This window comes from Aplidium turbinatum, chromosome 8, assembly GCF_918807975.1.
Source record: "Aplidium turbinatum chromosome 8, kaAplTurb1.1, whole genome shotgun sequence".
In the NCBI taxonomy this organism is placed as follows: Eukaryota; Metazoa; Chordata; class Ascidiacea; order Aplousobranchia; family Polyclinidae; genus Aplidium; species Aplidium turbinatum.
The window spans coordinates 3,391,908-3,405,581 of NC_137479.1; the positions used below are offsets into that span (position 1 = coordinate 3,391,908).

At 39.2% G+C, this 13,674-nt stretch overlaps 2 protein-coding genes across 3 annotated transcripts in view; one reads left to right on the forward strand and one right to left on the reverse strand.

The window, feature by feature from the left end:
- LOC145775589 (uncharacterized) overlaps positions 1–13,674 on the forward strand; it is a 32,187-nt gene continuing 18,513 nt past the window's right edge. The window contains exons 1-6 of one of the 2 annotated variants that reach the window (XM_082586902.1): positions 1–161; positions 817–889; positions 4,785–5,020; positions 6,457–6,633; positions 6,844–6,942; positions 7,177–7,444. In XM_082586902.1, the coding sequence (XP_082443028.1) occupies positions 9–161; positions 817–889; positions 4,785–5,020; positions 6,457–6,633; positions 6,844–6,942; positions 7,177–7,444 (1,006 nt within the window). In that variant the 5' untranslated portion in view covers positions 1–8. The remainder of the gene's footprint in view (positions 162–816; positions 890–4,784; positions 5,021–6,456; positions 6,634–6,843; positions 6,943–7,176; positions 7,445–13,674) is intronic. The other variant, XM_082586903.1, reaches the window with a different exon arrangement.
- LOC145775772 (uncharacterized) lies at positions 8,933–12,324 on the reverse strand. The gene is made up of 3 exons (XM_082587138.1): positions 11,524–12,324; positions 10,996–11,217; positions 8,933–10,194 (listed from the first exon to the last, which is right to left on the reverse strand). The coding sequence occupies exons 1-3, from the start codon at positions 12,228–12,230 to the stop codon at positions 9,042–9,044; spliced, it is 2,082 nt and encodes a 693-aa protein (XP_082443264.1). The 5' UTR covers positions 12,231–12,324; the 3' UTR covers positions 8,933–9,041.

A 13,674-nucleotide genomic window follows, 5' to 3' on the forward strand; every position in this document is an offset into this window, starting at 1 on the left:
TGAAGTTTATGATAATATTTGGGTGTGCTTTCATAATGTCCTGGCTTGTCTCCCTTGACGCCGGCCCACCCCCATCTCGCCTCACAAGTCCATCTGCCATCCGAAGAGCAGGCATGGAAAACCAAAAGAAAGTGGCTCTTAAGCGAAAAGGAAAACATAAGGTAGAAATTATAATTTATCAGTTGCTTCTTGACTTGTTTGAAGATCTATGTAGGCTCGGGTCCGTTGAGAGAATAGTTGGACACGATACCAAAGAGCGGCCCGAACTATTTTAAAATATCGATGACGAGTCTGTGAGAATAGCCTAAGGATTTTTTTTTCTAGCTTATGGGCCCCTAAAAATGTCTGCTCCCCAAATGATCTCGATCCCAAGTCTAAGTGTATCTCTTAAACACCTTGTCAACAGCTACTGCTGTCGTGGATGACAAGCATTGTTGCAGTAATGCAATCCATGTCGTGCAAGACTCCAGATCTCGATGCTCGCCACTAGGCTACTGTTGATCCTATCAATTGAAACAACTGGACATGAGTTGTCAAATGGTTGTGATGGTCGTGCGGTAAACCGAAAGCTAAATTTAATGAGCTGCAACATAATGTGTCACCGCTTAGTCAAGTTACCACACTTGTTCTTCGAATCAATTTACTTGAAAGTCAACTTATAACTACAGTACCATCCATTGATGCAGAATATTTTGTTGATACCACTTATTAAACTATCTCGCCCATTAAACTATCTCGGGCTCGGCTGCCAAAGCAATATCTGGATTCATTGTAGGCTAAACGCCGTTGGTTGAATATTTCAAAACTGCATTTCAGAAAATGAAGACAAACTGCCCGGACACTTGCCAGCTGAAGCGCAAAGTTGGAAAAGTTGAAGCGTACATGAAATGTAAGATTGGGGTTGAAATGATCTGCTTTATTAATGATTTAAGTCATTATCAACTTTTTAATTTCCTGCTAGTTGTCGGCGGAGCGAGATCTCTGAGACGAACTTGAGAAACATCTTTAATCTCAATAGTAACGTCACAGTCGTAACCTGAAACCAGGGTCGGATTAACCATTAAGCTAATAAGGCTATAGCCTTAGGCCCTGGAAAAATTTGGGCCTCAATTTCTTTTAAGGTTAAATTTTTGTAAGGCTGATAGTGATACAGATCCAGTACCAGTACAGTTTTTGCTTAAAAACGAATGACCAAGTTGAGTCAATACATATGAAGAGCCCATTTCCAAAACCACGTAGGCGCCACTTTTACCGAAATTGAGTTTTGAGCAAGGGTTTTCAACCTGGGGTCGCGATCCTTGTGGTTTTCGTAGAGTCGCTAGGTGCTTGAAATTCCAGTTTATTCTTTTCAATTCTTTTTTTGCCAGAAAAGATTAAAAACTGTGTTTTTTCGCAATCCCCCATTCCTCTACTTGAGGTTATTATATCGTTCAAGCTTTCAGACGTTGCAAAAGGCTTTATCTATAGGAAAGCATTCGATACTTTTCACCAAGTTCTTGTACGTTGCTTTGTGCAGACTAAAATTAACTAGTAACCACGCTATGGTAAAAAAGCAAAATTATGTAGAATCCTATGCAAAATATAGATTTCTCAGTATTGTTTTCAATGGCATTGAAAATTAGTGTCGGCTATTTTATTAGAAAGTTCTTTCAGCAACAGGTGCACGCATTGACAAACTTAATACAGTAGTTAAAAATAGGCTATGCAGCACCAACCATCTCACTGAAATTGATTTAAATAAACCCATAACAGATTGCCATAAATTCAACCGGCGAAAGTTCAAAAACGTAGATTATTCTCATTATTTTTTCTCCTATTATCTAGCTAAGATTGATAGAAAATGGAAATAACTGGTCACAGCGAATAACCATATAGCCTATCTCCGTGGGAAAGTTGTAACATAAAATTCCCGAATCTTTTAGTCTGTATGCGATAACAACCAGCGAAACACACTTCTGAAAGCCTCTTCACGAATTGTATGTCAAAAAAAACTCAGCAACACGGGCCGTTAAAAATTAGTGCAATACGTATGCACTACGCAGTAGAAAACTTGTCACCGCAAAACAGATTTCTGGGATAAAAGACGGAAATTTTGCCTAGTTGGTAAGCACAAGCAAAACAGTTTTAATATTCGACTAACCTTTCCAGCGACAATTCTAAAATGACGAAACTGACTTAGGATATTTCAAACCACATAACTTGCATCTGTGACGTAACAGTCAATAGTGTTGTTGTGTCATTCCAGCACGAGGTAAATTTGGCTTATGCAATATTTCGTAATTTAAGATGATGAAATACCTTATAATTCGAGAGAGATGATGCAATATTTCCTCGTTTATAGAAATATTCTATGACGTTTAGACGCCAGGTTTAATGGTTGAACAGAACAGCTTTATGTGTCATTTGATCTGGGGAACGATTGTCCGTAACAATAACAATCGGAGGAAATGTAATAAAAGCCCTAATAACATGGCAAAAATCTTTTTTCGATTTGGAAGTTTACGTTAAAACAGCAAAACTAAACACAACTGGATGTCGGCATCAATCAAATTTGGTTAAATTTTGCATTAAATGTGCTTTAGTTGAATACTTTTATGGGGGGTCGCGAGACTACATTGATTGCTCTGAGGAGGTCGCGGTGGGAAAAAGGTTGAAAACTCTTGGTTTAGAGCAGGGGTGACGAACCTTTTTTCAGTCGCGGGCCACTTTGTCAATTACACATGAGTTATCGGGCCACACAACTTTTGAATCGTAACCTACTATGAAATCTTTTAGAAGCGACTCAAGATATTATTCATGAAAAGTAACAAACGGCAGATGAAAGTAATAAAACCCACACAGTTGAAATTATCTTATTTTTATTTTTTACTGCTGTATGTTTCGATTCTGCGTAAGCCTTACGCAGAATCGAAACATACAACAGTAAAAAATAAAAAAAAATCAACTTGAGCAAAAAGGATAGAGCAACAGTACTTGCACTGATAATGAAGACAATTTAATTTTCGAAGCGTTTGCTTTCATATGAGTATGATTTCTTCTTTTTTTTGGCTTTATCTGTTTTGCTCAAGTTGACTAAATGTTTCTACCATTATACTCCGAAGCAACAAATCAGTTAATAAAATTTCTTTTTCAAACAACAAACAAAAGCCCATGCGAATCATCTACAGCTGAAGCTATCTAATGCAGCATTGAAGCATAAAATATTAAAAAATAACATTGAAGCATTGAATTTGTTTGCTTAGTGGGATTTTTGGAAAGTTTTTTGCTTGAATAAGCGTTCAGTATTAGGTCGAACAGACGATGTGGCAACTCTCAACTGCATACTATGATTTTCATCTGTCAGCCTCGACCTGTAACGACTTTTTGTAAAGTGCATTTTAGAAAAGAACTGTTCGCATAGGTACGTGCTGCCGAAAACAGATGACCATTTGAGATTGTCGAATTGTTTTGGGGGCCGCACAAAATTCTTTGACGGCCGCATGCGGCCCGCGGGCCGCAGGTTCGTCACCTCTGGTTTAGAGTGTCATTAGGTAGAGTATTAGTATTGCATATAGGTACCTACTATCCATTTCTTTCTTTCCAAAATCTTTTCCATCTGCTTCAAATTTGACACAAAAAATTGCGTTTGTTTCCAAAACCAATTACGCGCCATCATTGGCTATTTTTCTGTTATGTTTATGTTATTTTGCAGTAAATAATTTTAATTTTTCATGTATGTATTCTTATTACTTTTGTAGTTTGGTTTGCAAACTTAGGCCCTTCTCTAGTAAACAGCCTTAGGCCTACAGTAACCAACCCTTAATTCTGCCCTGCCTGCAACCTACTGACTTGCTATTTAACCCATGATTGTATGTAAACATCTTAAACACGCTTAAATTTTCCATTATCTCGCTTCTACAGTACCTTTTTCTAGATTTCTGACAAGTATTGTTTTTCGCTTTGAAGCTTAGAAATAATAACCAATCAAAGTGATATCGCATGGATGAAATAGATGCCATGCTTGTAGTAGCCTAGTCTAGAGGTGCACTGTGCTAGGGTCAGTATCAGTAGGCTACGGTATTTATTTTATTACCGTATGTCGAAAGTTAATCTAACAAAACTCGATGGTGAGTTAATTTTAAACTTGAAACTACTCAACACCGCATCAGACAGTTTTCAGTTATGAGTCTTTGATTTTACGTTAAGGCTTTCTTTAATTTACGATGAGGATCTTTGTTGGTCAAGCTATTTGTATGGCAAGATCAGATAGATGAGATTCATTGATTGATTGTGTTCCACATACTTGTAGGCTACATACTGGCAGTTCCGCATACTTGCAGAGACACAAACTCGGCCACCAAGATTGGCAAAGTGACGTTTTCGATTAATGACGTGATGTTGTCTGTGAACTACTCCATCCACCAGGTGCCGCTGGAGAGCTCTCCTTAAAATGCGTCACACTGGTCTTGATGTTTCTCCGTTCGTGAAGTCTTCGTTGCGTCTAACTGACTGAGCTATTGTGACGGACATATCAGCCTCGACGGAGTCGGGTCGGATATTTCAGTCAAAACAATGACCCGGTTTTATGAACAAACAAACGAACAGCAAGATGAAGCAACGATGGTTCGACCTGTCTTGGATTCCGCTGCAACAACGTCCTTGTGCGTTACTTCAAACACCATGATAAATATTTTTCAATTGCATGCAAAACCTGGCCAGACAACTTGCTCTGTTGCATTGCTTCAACCTCGATGGCGTTAACTTATAAATAAGTTAAATTTTAAACGAAATATAAATTTGTTTAGCTCGATTTTTACAAATTGAAACCATGAGGATGGCAAACCAATCAGCTCCTATCTGCAACAGCTCAGCTACGGATATTTTTCCTGAGTCGTTTTCTTCAATCAATGTTGAGGATTATCTCCGCCAGTTACACAATAACCTGAGTGCGCAAGTCCAGGCTGAATTGGATCAAAACATTGGTGAACTGAAAGCAGTGCTACTGGATGGGCAAGCCACTATCACTGCCACGAGAGAGGAGGTAAGTTCGTTAAGGCTGATTCGTCATTATGTGGTCATTATGACCACATTTCAACGTCCTTACTTCAGATCGACGTGGCGTTTGCTGACCTAGTGTTTTACAAAACTTTGAAAGCATGGTTAAACTTGGCTTTCTGGCTTCTGCAAGTACAAAAAAAAATACATTCCCTGAACTCATCTGCTTAATATTGTATCCAGACTACCACCTGATGGTTAAATATTTAGATTAAGTGAGTGCGAAGCTAGAAAAGTCCATCTTCGAGATCACTTTCAGGCGTCGCATTAATGTCTTGTCTAGACACGACCCGTTCTCTTAAATATTAGATGATGATGTCGAACCGACGTCCTCCTTGGAACTGTTCATTGGACTTTGCCACGCGGCAGAGCTGTTATCCTTTATCAATGGGGAAGACACTAGCAGCTCCAAATGGGCATTTTGTCATACGCCTGCCTTCCATTTAAAAAAAAATAGAAAGAATCTAATGTTTTACGAAACAGCAAAAGTTTTGCTCACCACATTTGCTCATCTCAAAATTTTTGCTCATCAACCACATCAAATTAAGCAGCCAGCTGAGAAGTGATGGATTCAAAAGGTCGGGAATGTATTGGTCAAGCGCCCCTAAAAGATTAAGAAGAAATGTAGTTTCTTAAGACCCACAATACTTATGCCCACGCTGTAAGGGCACAGCAAGACCTTCCTTGTGAAAATAGGGAGGAGTTCTTTAAACTTTTCCTAGGCTGACTTGCGCCGCGTCATTCCTGCAAGCTTACACCCCCCTCCAGAAGACATGGCATCTCCAAGGTAAGAAAAACATTCAGAAGGTGGCACACTTGACGTGGTAGCTGAATGTTTTTCTTACCTTGGAGATGCCATGTCTTCTGGAGGGGGGTGTAAGCTTGCAGGAATGACGCGGCGCAAGTCAGCCTAGGAAAAGTTTAAAGAACTCCTCCCTATTTTCACAAGGAAGTAACTTCCTGCTGCAATCAAACTGTGGTCAGTTTTAGTCCAGCTGTATGAGAAGTGTCATGCTATGTGGCTTCGAAACGTGGCAACTATAGGCTACCAAGCACCATCAAGCGCCTACAACGTAATGACAGAGCGGTGGTATAGACCCTGCCTGGTTAAGCCTGAAGACAACATCCAGTTTGAGAATCTTTTATCCAGGCTTAAAATATGAGACATTGATGAAGTCTTTCACTCGGGAAGAATTAGATGGCTTGGACACGTTGAGCGCAACATTAGCTGAATCTCGCAGGTCAGATGCAGCAATATTGCAGCACACCGGGGTCAAAGTATAGCAAAACTTTCTTGGGGAGAAAAGAACTTATTAAGCGTAACATTGTAGCCTCGAACATGGACTCTTCCAACCCAACAGCGATCAACATATAAAATACTTTATCATGTTTCTATTTGTACATATCTCAAACACGCAATAGGTTGATCAACAGGTGTACGAGCTACTTCGGAGCATTCCTGTCACCTTGGCTCGCTTCAGTTCAGCGCCATCACCTTCGGTCGCCTCACCAGTGCTCCTCCAACAGACAGTGACAGCGATGAACCAGACGATACGGAGGATGAAGCAACAGAACTCACTTTTACGAAAACGAACCAAGGTGTGGAAAAGTTTATCATGTGAAGAGTCCCGTTAGAAATTTTGCACTTATTGAAAATAGTTCTAAGCTGCTTATCTAACAGCAGCTGATAAACATTCGTTGGAACATAATTAGCTGTTGAAAGAACATCATGACATCAGTTTTTGTCATTGGCTAATTAATTTTCTATTGGTAAACTTTCCACACAAAATAAGGTCACTTTATTCACAGGAAGCGCAGGATTCGACAAACGTGATCCGAGATCAAAATCACGTGCTCTCATCCCAGAACAGGGAATTGAGGCTGCACTTGCAAGGCATTGACAGACGTGTAAGACGAATTGTTTTTCTCCAGTAACATGAAAAGACCAAACTGGCTCCAAATTTTGCAGATAGGCTATCATTTATGCAATCTGTTGCTTTCATAAAGAGCACAGTAGCTACTATTAGTGCTTAATGTCACTGCTACATAATGTTGATGATAATTGAGAAAACCAAAGTCTATATTCGAACAGTTGAGTATCCTCACGGCATAGACTTGCTGCTTACATCATAACTATTACAGAGCCAAAGTTTCCAAAAGAGAATTCAAGATTTGGAAGCGGCACTGTTGGAATTGAACCATTCCCGCTACAGCGAAAATCACCAATCACAACAGAAAAATGAAGAGCTAGCAAGATTGGAAGGACGGATTCGGAATACTGAATTGGCCACCGGAAAAGCTCAAGAGAGAATAAGTAAACTCGAACATTGGACTCAAAGAGCTGTTCTCCAGGGAGGTTTGACACTTTCAACGACTACGCTGCATCCGCAACCGGAGAGTCCACCAAACGGTAAATATTTTTGATATTTAGTTTAATAATGTTCTAGATGTCTTGGAAACCCCTTTGCATGCCTGGTCAATTGGTTGCCGAGGTCTAAGTTTTCTTTTCCTTCGCTCCTTCACCGAGGCCTTCAACATTTATGTTTCTCACCATCGCAAGTATAACAACATATGAAGATGTCTCCTGAAAAAGACTTTGTGATCTCCTTAACCGTTTGTCCAATGGGGGGTCGGTGGGAATTGTCACTTTTCAAACCAATATTGCTAAACAACTACACGATCAACACTTCAAATTTTATGACTTTTCCATAAAATTATTCAAATGTTTGGCGTTAAATGACGTTGTTATTGTAAATAGTTTTAAAGATATGACATGATTTGCATAACATTGGTTGAAGTCTGATGTTTTAGCTTGCTACTAGCTAGTTCTTTGGTTTTTAACACACACAGATTAATAGGATTACTGAACGCCACCGTGTGTAGAACTGCGACACAGATATCCCATGAACTGGCTTTGTTGTAAAGCATTTAACTGCAATTCTTACGCATTTTGTTTGCAAACCCGGGTTTTGAGTTGCTCTGATTAATCTTTCGATTACATTTGAGTTTCTTTGAAATTATCAGAAAGCATAGGATAAACCATGCTGAAAAAGTGGACTTTTTGTCGGAAAGCAACAACGAGCGAGTTCTTGACCCGCCAATAAACTTGTGCATGTCGGTACACTTATATTGACACAAATATTTATGGATGCTGTTGACATGTGTTATAAAAACGAAATATTGAAAGATACTGAAGAGAACTTGATATCGGCTATCAAAGTTGCTATGCTTTTGTGGAGAAAACACTCGCAGCTAAATTGTGGTTTGAAAAACATTGAACACATTGTATCAGCATTGAATCTTTGCGTAAATGGTAATTTTGTAGTTGCTTGAGGGATTACAAATTTATTTTTTTCTTTACGAGAATTCTAGGTCAACAGGAAATAGGATTAAGTGTTGTGCACTTCAAGTTGTCAACCTCCACGTGGTGAGCCCTGGATTCGACTAATGACAACAAACCGACAAGTAGCAAAGAGAAAGCAAAGCTTATCTGCTCCGATTAATTCCGACCCCGATCAAGCGCCCTTATTAGGGCGGACATCAACGAATGTCGTAAGGGAAGGAATAACCTTGCTGCAGCTCAATGTATCTTGGCTGCACGAGGAGGCATTGCCAATCTAAGCTACTACAAGTCAAACGAGAGAGAAAAGAGAAGACTTCTTGTTGAAAACTAATATTTTATGCTTTTCTTTGCATTTTGAAGTTACAAGATCAAAATATTTTCTATCTTTAGACACTTCCGTTGGTTCGCAGTTTAACGCATGTGCTAGTAATAAGTTACGGAGGTAGTTACTTCTGAATTAAGACTTTTTATTTTATTTCTTTGGGTTATCAATATAGAATGAGGAAAATCATATAATTCGGTAGGCCTACTCAGTTCCAACCTGGCATCTTACATGGTTGACAAATTTATTAACACTGACATAAACAAATAAATAAAAAAATGATCGAGAATAAACACAAACAACAATTTTCTAACAGTTGTGCCAATAATGTGTCATGCAAGATTATGAAATATGAACATCGCGGTCTCTCCTGAAAAAACGAGTTGTGCGACTAAAATTTCTACCGATCGCTTTCGGGCAGGAATAATTCTGCTCATGATGACAAGTCCTGTTGATTATGTGGCTCAACGCACTACGGAAGTACGGCATTCTGGTTCCGTAAATCAAACAGTTCCAGAAGCTGTTAGAAAGCAACAACGTGGCTGTGACAACTAATGTGGTCACGTGTGTATTGTTATCCTTTGATACAAGAAATAGAGCAACCAGCAATGGCACCACCGCCACAGTGATCGCGATGATGACAGCAAATAATGTTTTGGCGATATTCGATTCAAAAGAATTTGACCGCAAGAATTCTTTCGCTCGATAAACTGACGATCTTCTTCTTGCTCGACTTGGCGTCCGCGCATACCGCGAGATGTCGCTACGGCGTCCTATAGAAGGACTCGGAGTGGGCGAAGGATTCTTTAACATCGTCGAGGAGGTTTGTCGCATACTTTCTGCTCTTTTAGGAAGAATAGGAGAAATATTTCTACTTGGAGATAAATTTTTTGTTTCGGTTAAATATCCATTCCAGCTCCGTCTGCACAACATGCGCTTGGCCACGTAGCCTGCAGGCAAACTCCCCTCACAAACGATATATTCTGTTAGATTTTGTTGAAGTTCTGTTGACCTACTGACCTTTTTTAAACTTTTATTAAATTCGTCGATCTTTCTATTCAAGTCATCATTCTCTTTTGGAACCGTCCAAGAAGAGTCGTAGCTGCTTGGACGCTTCTTTGTTAGCAAATGTTTTGTAGAACTCTCGTTGCTTTTCAAAGAAGACTTCATCAGCGCTAATGAGCTTTCTATTGCGCGTGTCCTCTTCGGAGAATGTTCGATGCATCGTTCCGCATCCTTCTCTTCTTGATGATTGGTCAATTCACAGTTGTTGTTTAGGGAGAAGGCGACAACCGGAGTCTCTGTGTTGCTATAACGACTGGTTTGAGCAAAGGAGGAATCGCCATCCCAATCTGTAGGCTTCCTGTCGCTTAGCTCGTACTTAAGACTTCGGGACGGTTTCCTTAATTTTCTCTTCCGCCTTTTTAACGAGACACAAAGAAGAAAGCTGAAAATCCAAGTGATGATGAGAGGCAAAGCAAGAAGCAAGAAGTACCTGGAAACAAAACAGGAAGGATTGAGCACTGTTAAGTTCATTAAACCAAAATTGTCACAAAAATATGCGGCCATTGATTGCGGAGTGGCCTATGCTTACAACTGGTGACATGAAAGGATAATTCGATCACATCAAAGGAATTATTTGTTTCTTTACAATGTAAAGACACATTGTTGACGCAGTTTAAGCTCAACATCTTAGCAGAAAGCATTTACGCAGATGACACGGAGACACAGGCTATCGCATCGATCAGTGTTGCCAATCTACAATGCTCCGTGACAGAAGTAAAAGTGAAATCATTCCAAAAGATTAAAACTATTTCAAGAATGAGATGTGTTTTAAACGTCACAACAAAAACTCTTCTTTATTTGTTAAGACAATGAACAACTACGCGACGCTTAACTTCACAGAAAACCAGTTTTCACTTTAATCGTTACACAAAGCTTCTTAACCAATATGACGTAATCAAGCATAATGTCCGGTGAAGAAGGAGCGGAGTTTGTCGAAGCTAGCAATTACATCTCGTCATATAATGAAATATAAGACAATTACTTCAGTTATCTTGTGGAAAGTAGCAGGTTGTCATTATCACGTCCACACGAAGAATGCAGCTATTGTGGTTGTAGTTGGAACGCTATTGTACCTCGTTGATTGATCGATTCGATTTATCGCGAGAAACAAAGAAAAAGCTTCGTAAATCAATTGCAGGCAGCTTCTCTACATTTTTGTACCGAGATTTTTGGAATGAATCTTAAACAAACTAAGAACATGAGAAACATTTGCCTCATGTGCTGCACTCACCATAGGAAAGCCAGGGTGGGGCTGGCATTGAAGACGACTGCCACAAGAAGATGTCCAATCATATGGTAGCCTCCTCCACTGATAAAGTAGAGAGGAGAGATGGAAAACAAAAGTCCGCTTAACCAGATGAAGAAGACAACCACAGTGGAGCGGCTTAGATCAATGTTAGAGCATCTTCCTCCATCTGTTGACGTATTGATCCTCACTCGGCGAAAGGAAGATCTGGTTTGAAAAACATTGAAACTTATTACGTCACAATAATCCACGTCGATAAAAAGTACCGGAAACTATTCCGTAGTCGTCTGCCGAGCACTTATAGATGGCAGATTGTCTTATCAGAGATTGGATGGATCGGATGGTTACTTTGCCGCAGGAAATGAAATCCATTTATTACATTAGCAAGGCTTGATGATAACTTACGTAACAAAGAAATTGTAGTCACTTTATCATTTTATTTCAACCGCAAAACCAACGCAAAACCAACGTATGCTAATACACATAATGTAACGAAAAAACTATTGCACCAACCTTGATAGTCTGATAGATCTGCTGATGACTGGCTTGGTAGAAATATAAAATCTATCGGCGCTCGCAGCAGCAAGAGTGTACATTGATACGAACACCGCAAAGTGGGTTAATACTCCCAGGCACGTCACCAGAGGAGCGGTATTTCTTGTTGTTTTGGTTGAGTTCCATACAGATACGTTCCATAGGGCCTTTGTTCTGTCTGTTAATACGTTATGGGAAGACGCGGTATCGTTTGCAAAAGTTATTATTGTTGAAAAATATGATAATGTGAGATTGTTTGTCGTGATGTTCGTCTTTAAAAGGGGCGAAGCTTCTCTCGCTACGACCATTTCTGACCAGAGTAAAAAAGCTGCCAGAGGTAGCACAAACGCTCCCATCATTGCATCTGCTAGAGACAAGGATAAAACGTAATTGGAATAATTTTGCATAGTTAGATTCCTCCTCAATATCCGACGAGTGTACTTCGTGAGATTGGCTGCGACCACAATCAGATTAAATATGGTGGTTAACAAGGCTAGGCCAACAAGGACGGCTGTGTAGATTTCCAAATGCTGTCTACAGTGAGGGGGCAAGCATTTCCACAAATACAAATCATTCTTACTTGTAACCGACAAAGACTGGTTCGAACTGGGACACTGGAATGGCTGGCAGAAAGGTACTTGATACTTAAAGACGTCTTGCTCCCCTTCTGCTGGGATCTTCGCCATATCTCAATAATGAATACCACACGTCAACCACATGTAGGGCTGCCAATTCAGTTTCTTTGCATGCTTCAGTCAAAGATTTTAGTATAGAAACCAATAAATATTTAGTCCTGTAAAAGCAACATAGATTACTTTATTTTTAAAGTCGAGGGTCGTTTGAATTGGAAGCAAACCTTCACTCTCTAAACATTGGCAAGCTGATTTAATGAAAGTATTTTCCCTTCTGCAAGCATCTGTTAGCGCCATACATCGTACAGTAACTTCATTACATGCTGCACTTTATTACTTTAATCATTTATAATTGCCAAACTCCATTGGAATTTCCGTGCGCTTAAACGAGGATTTTAATTAACAAGATTTTTATTTGTGCAAAGATTAAAACTTTTACCAGCTAAATTAATCGACTGAAAGTTTTAGCAGTAAAGTCAAATTTTCTATTTATACAAGCATTGTAAATCTTAGACGCTGATGAAAATGCAAACATTGTTATCAAGGATAAGAAAAAAATAAACGATTATTTTCACATTGTTTCAGCCCAGAGTGACGTAAAACAGATTTTATTGAGATCGTGACGTCATTACTTCAAAATGTCTTTGTTGTATTATACATCTTTCAGAAAAGGGTTAAATTTATTTTTCTGCGTGGTAAGCCTGATTTGTAATCGCAACTTGAGACACGTGGTTGGCTGCTTTGCTGATACGTCAGAAGCCTGGTTGGCACCGTGACCTTGCTGGTTACCGTCTACAAGTAAAAACAGACCAGACACGAAACGCCCAGCGCAACACAAAAGTCAGTGATTTTAACATAAATAAGTAATAGACTAGTTTGAACTTGCTTCACCCAAGCTTGTTTTGAAATAACGGCTCCAGCTGCTGATATCATGTTTATTTTCACTCCAATACAATTTTTTTGTCGGAATGCAACGGTTATGATGATGTTCAAAATAGAGCACAGAAGCAAGACCAACAAAAAGAAAAGGTTGCAAAATCACAAAAGTTGAAGACGTGCATATGATACAGACTTAAACCTTACGTGTCGATAGAAGTAAATTCAGCACTGCCACTAAAACTAACATTAACGAAATTATTAAAGAGTATTGCCATACATGAAGGTGAGACCTGGGAGATTCACATAAAGATCTTGTTCGCCATCTTGTAATAACTATAATTAATTATTATCATTAAAATCAACTTAAAACAACTAAATGTATTGTTGCATGCGGGTTTTTGCAATTGGTCAGGAACTCCTACATGGTTCTAGTCTTTGACAGACATCTTTGATCAGCCAACCAACAGAGTAAAGTTGACTTAAGAGGGTAAACATTCTTTTATTACATGACATCCATCTTGTTGTCACAAATGTCGATGACCATGCTGTTATCAAAGTTTTATGACGCAAGAAAGAAAAAGATTTCATAAATTGTTCCAGAACTTTCAAGACAATGAAG

Bases quoted from the DNA above. Each gene is read 5' to 3' on its own strand.
- LOC145775772 (XM_082587138.1), bottom strand. From the start codon at position 12,230: ATGGCGAAGATCCCAGCAGAAGGGGAGCAAGACGTCTTTAAGTATCAA. The intron at 11,218-11,523 runs GTTGGTGCAATA...TTTTCAAACCAG, and splicing joins AGATCTATCAGACTATCAAG to ATCTTCCTTTCGCCGAGTGA. The intron at 10,195-10,995 runs GTGAGTGCAGCA...TTTTGTTTCCAG, and splicing joins CCCACCCTGGCTTTCCTATG to GTACTTCTTGCTTCTTGCTT.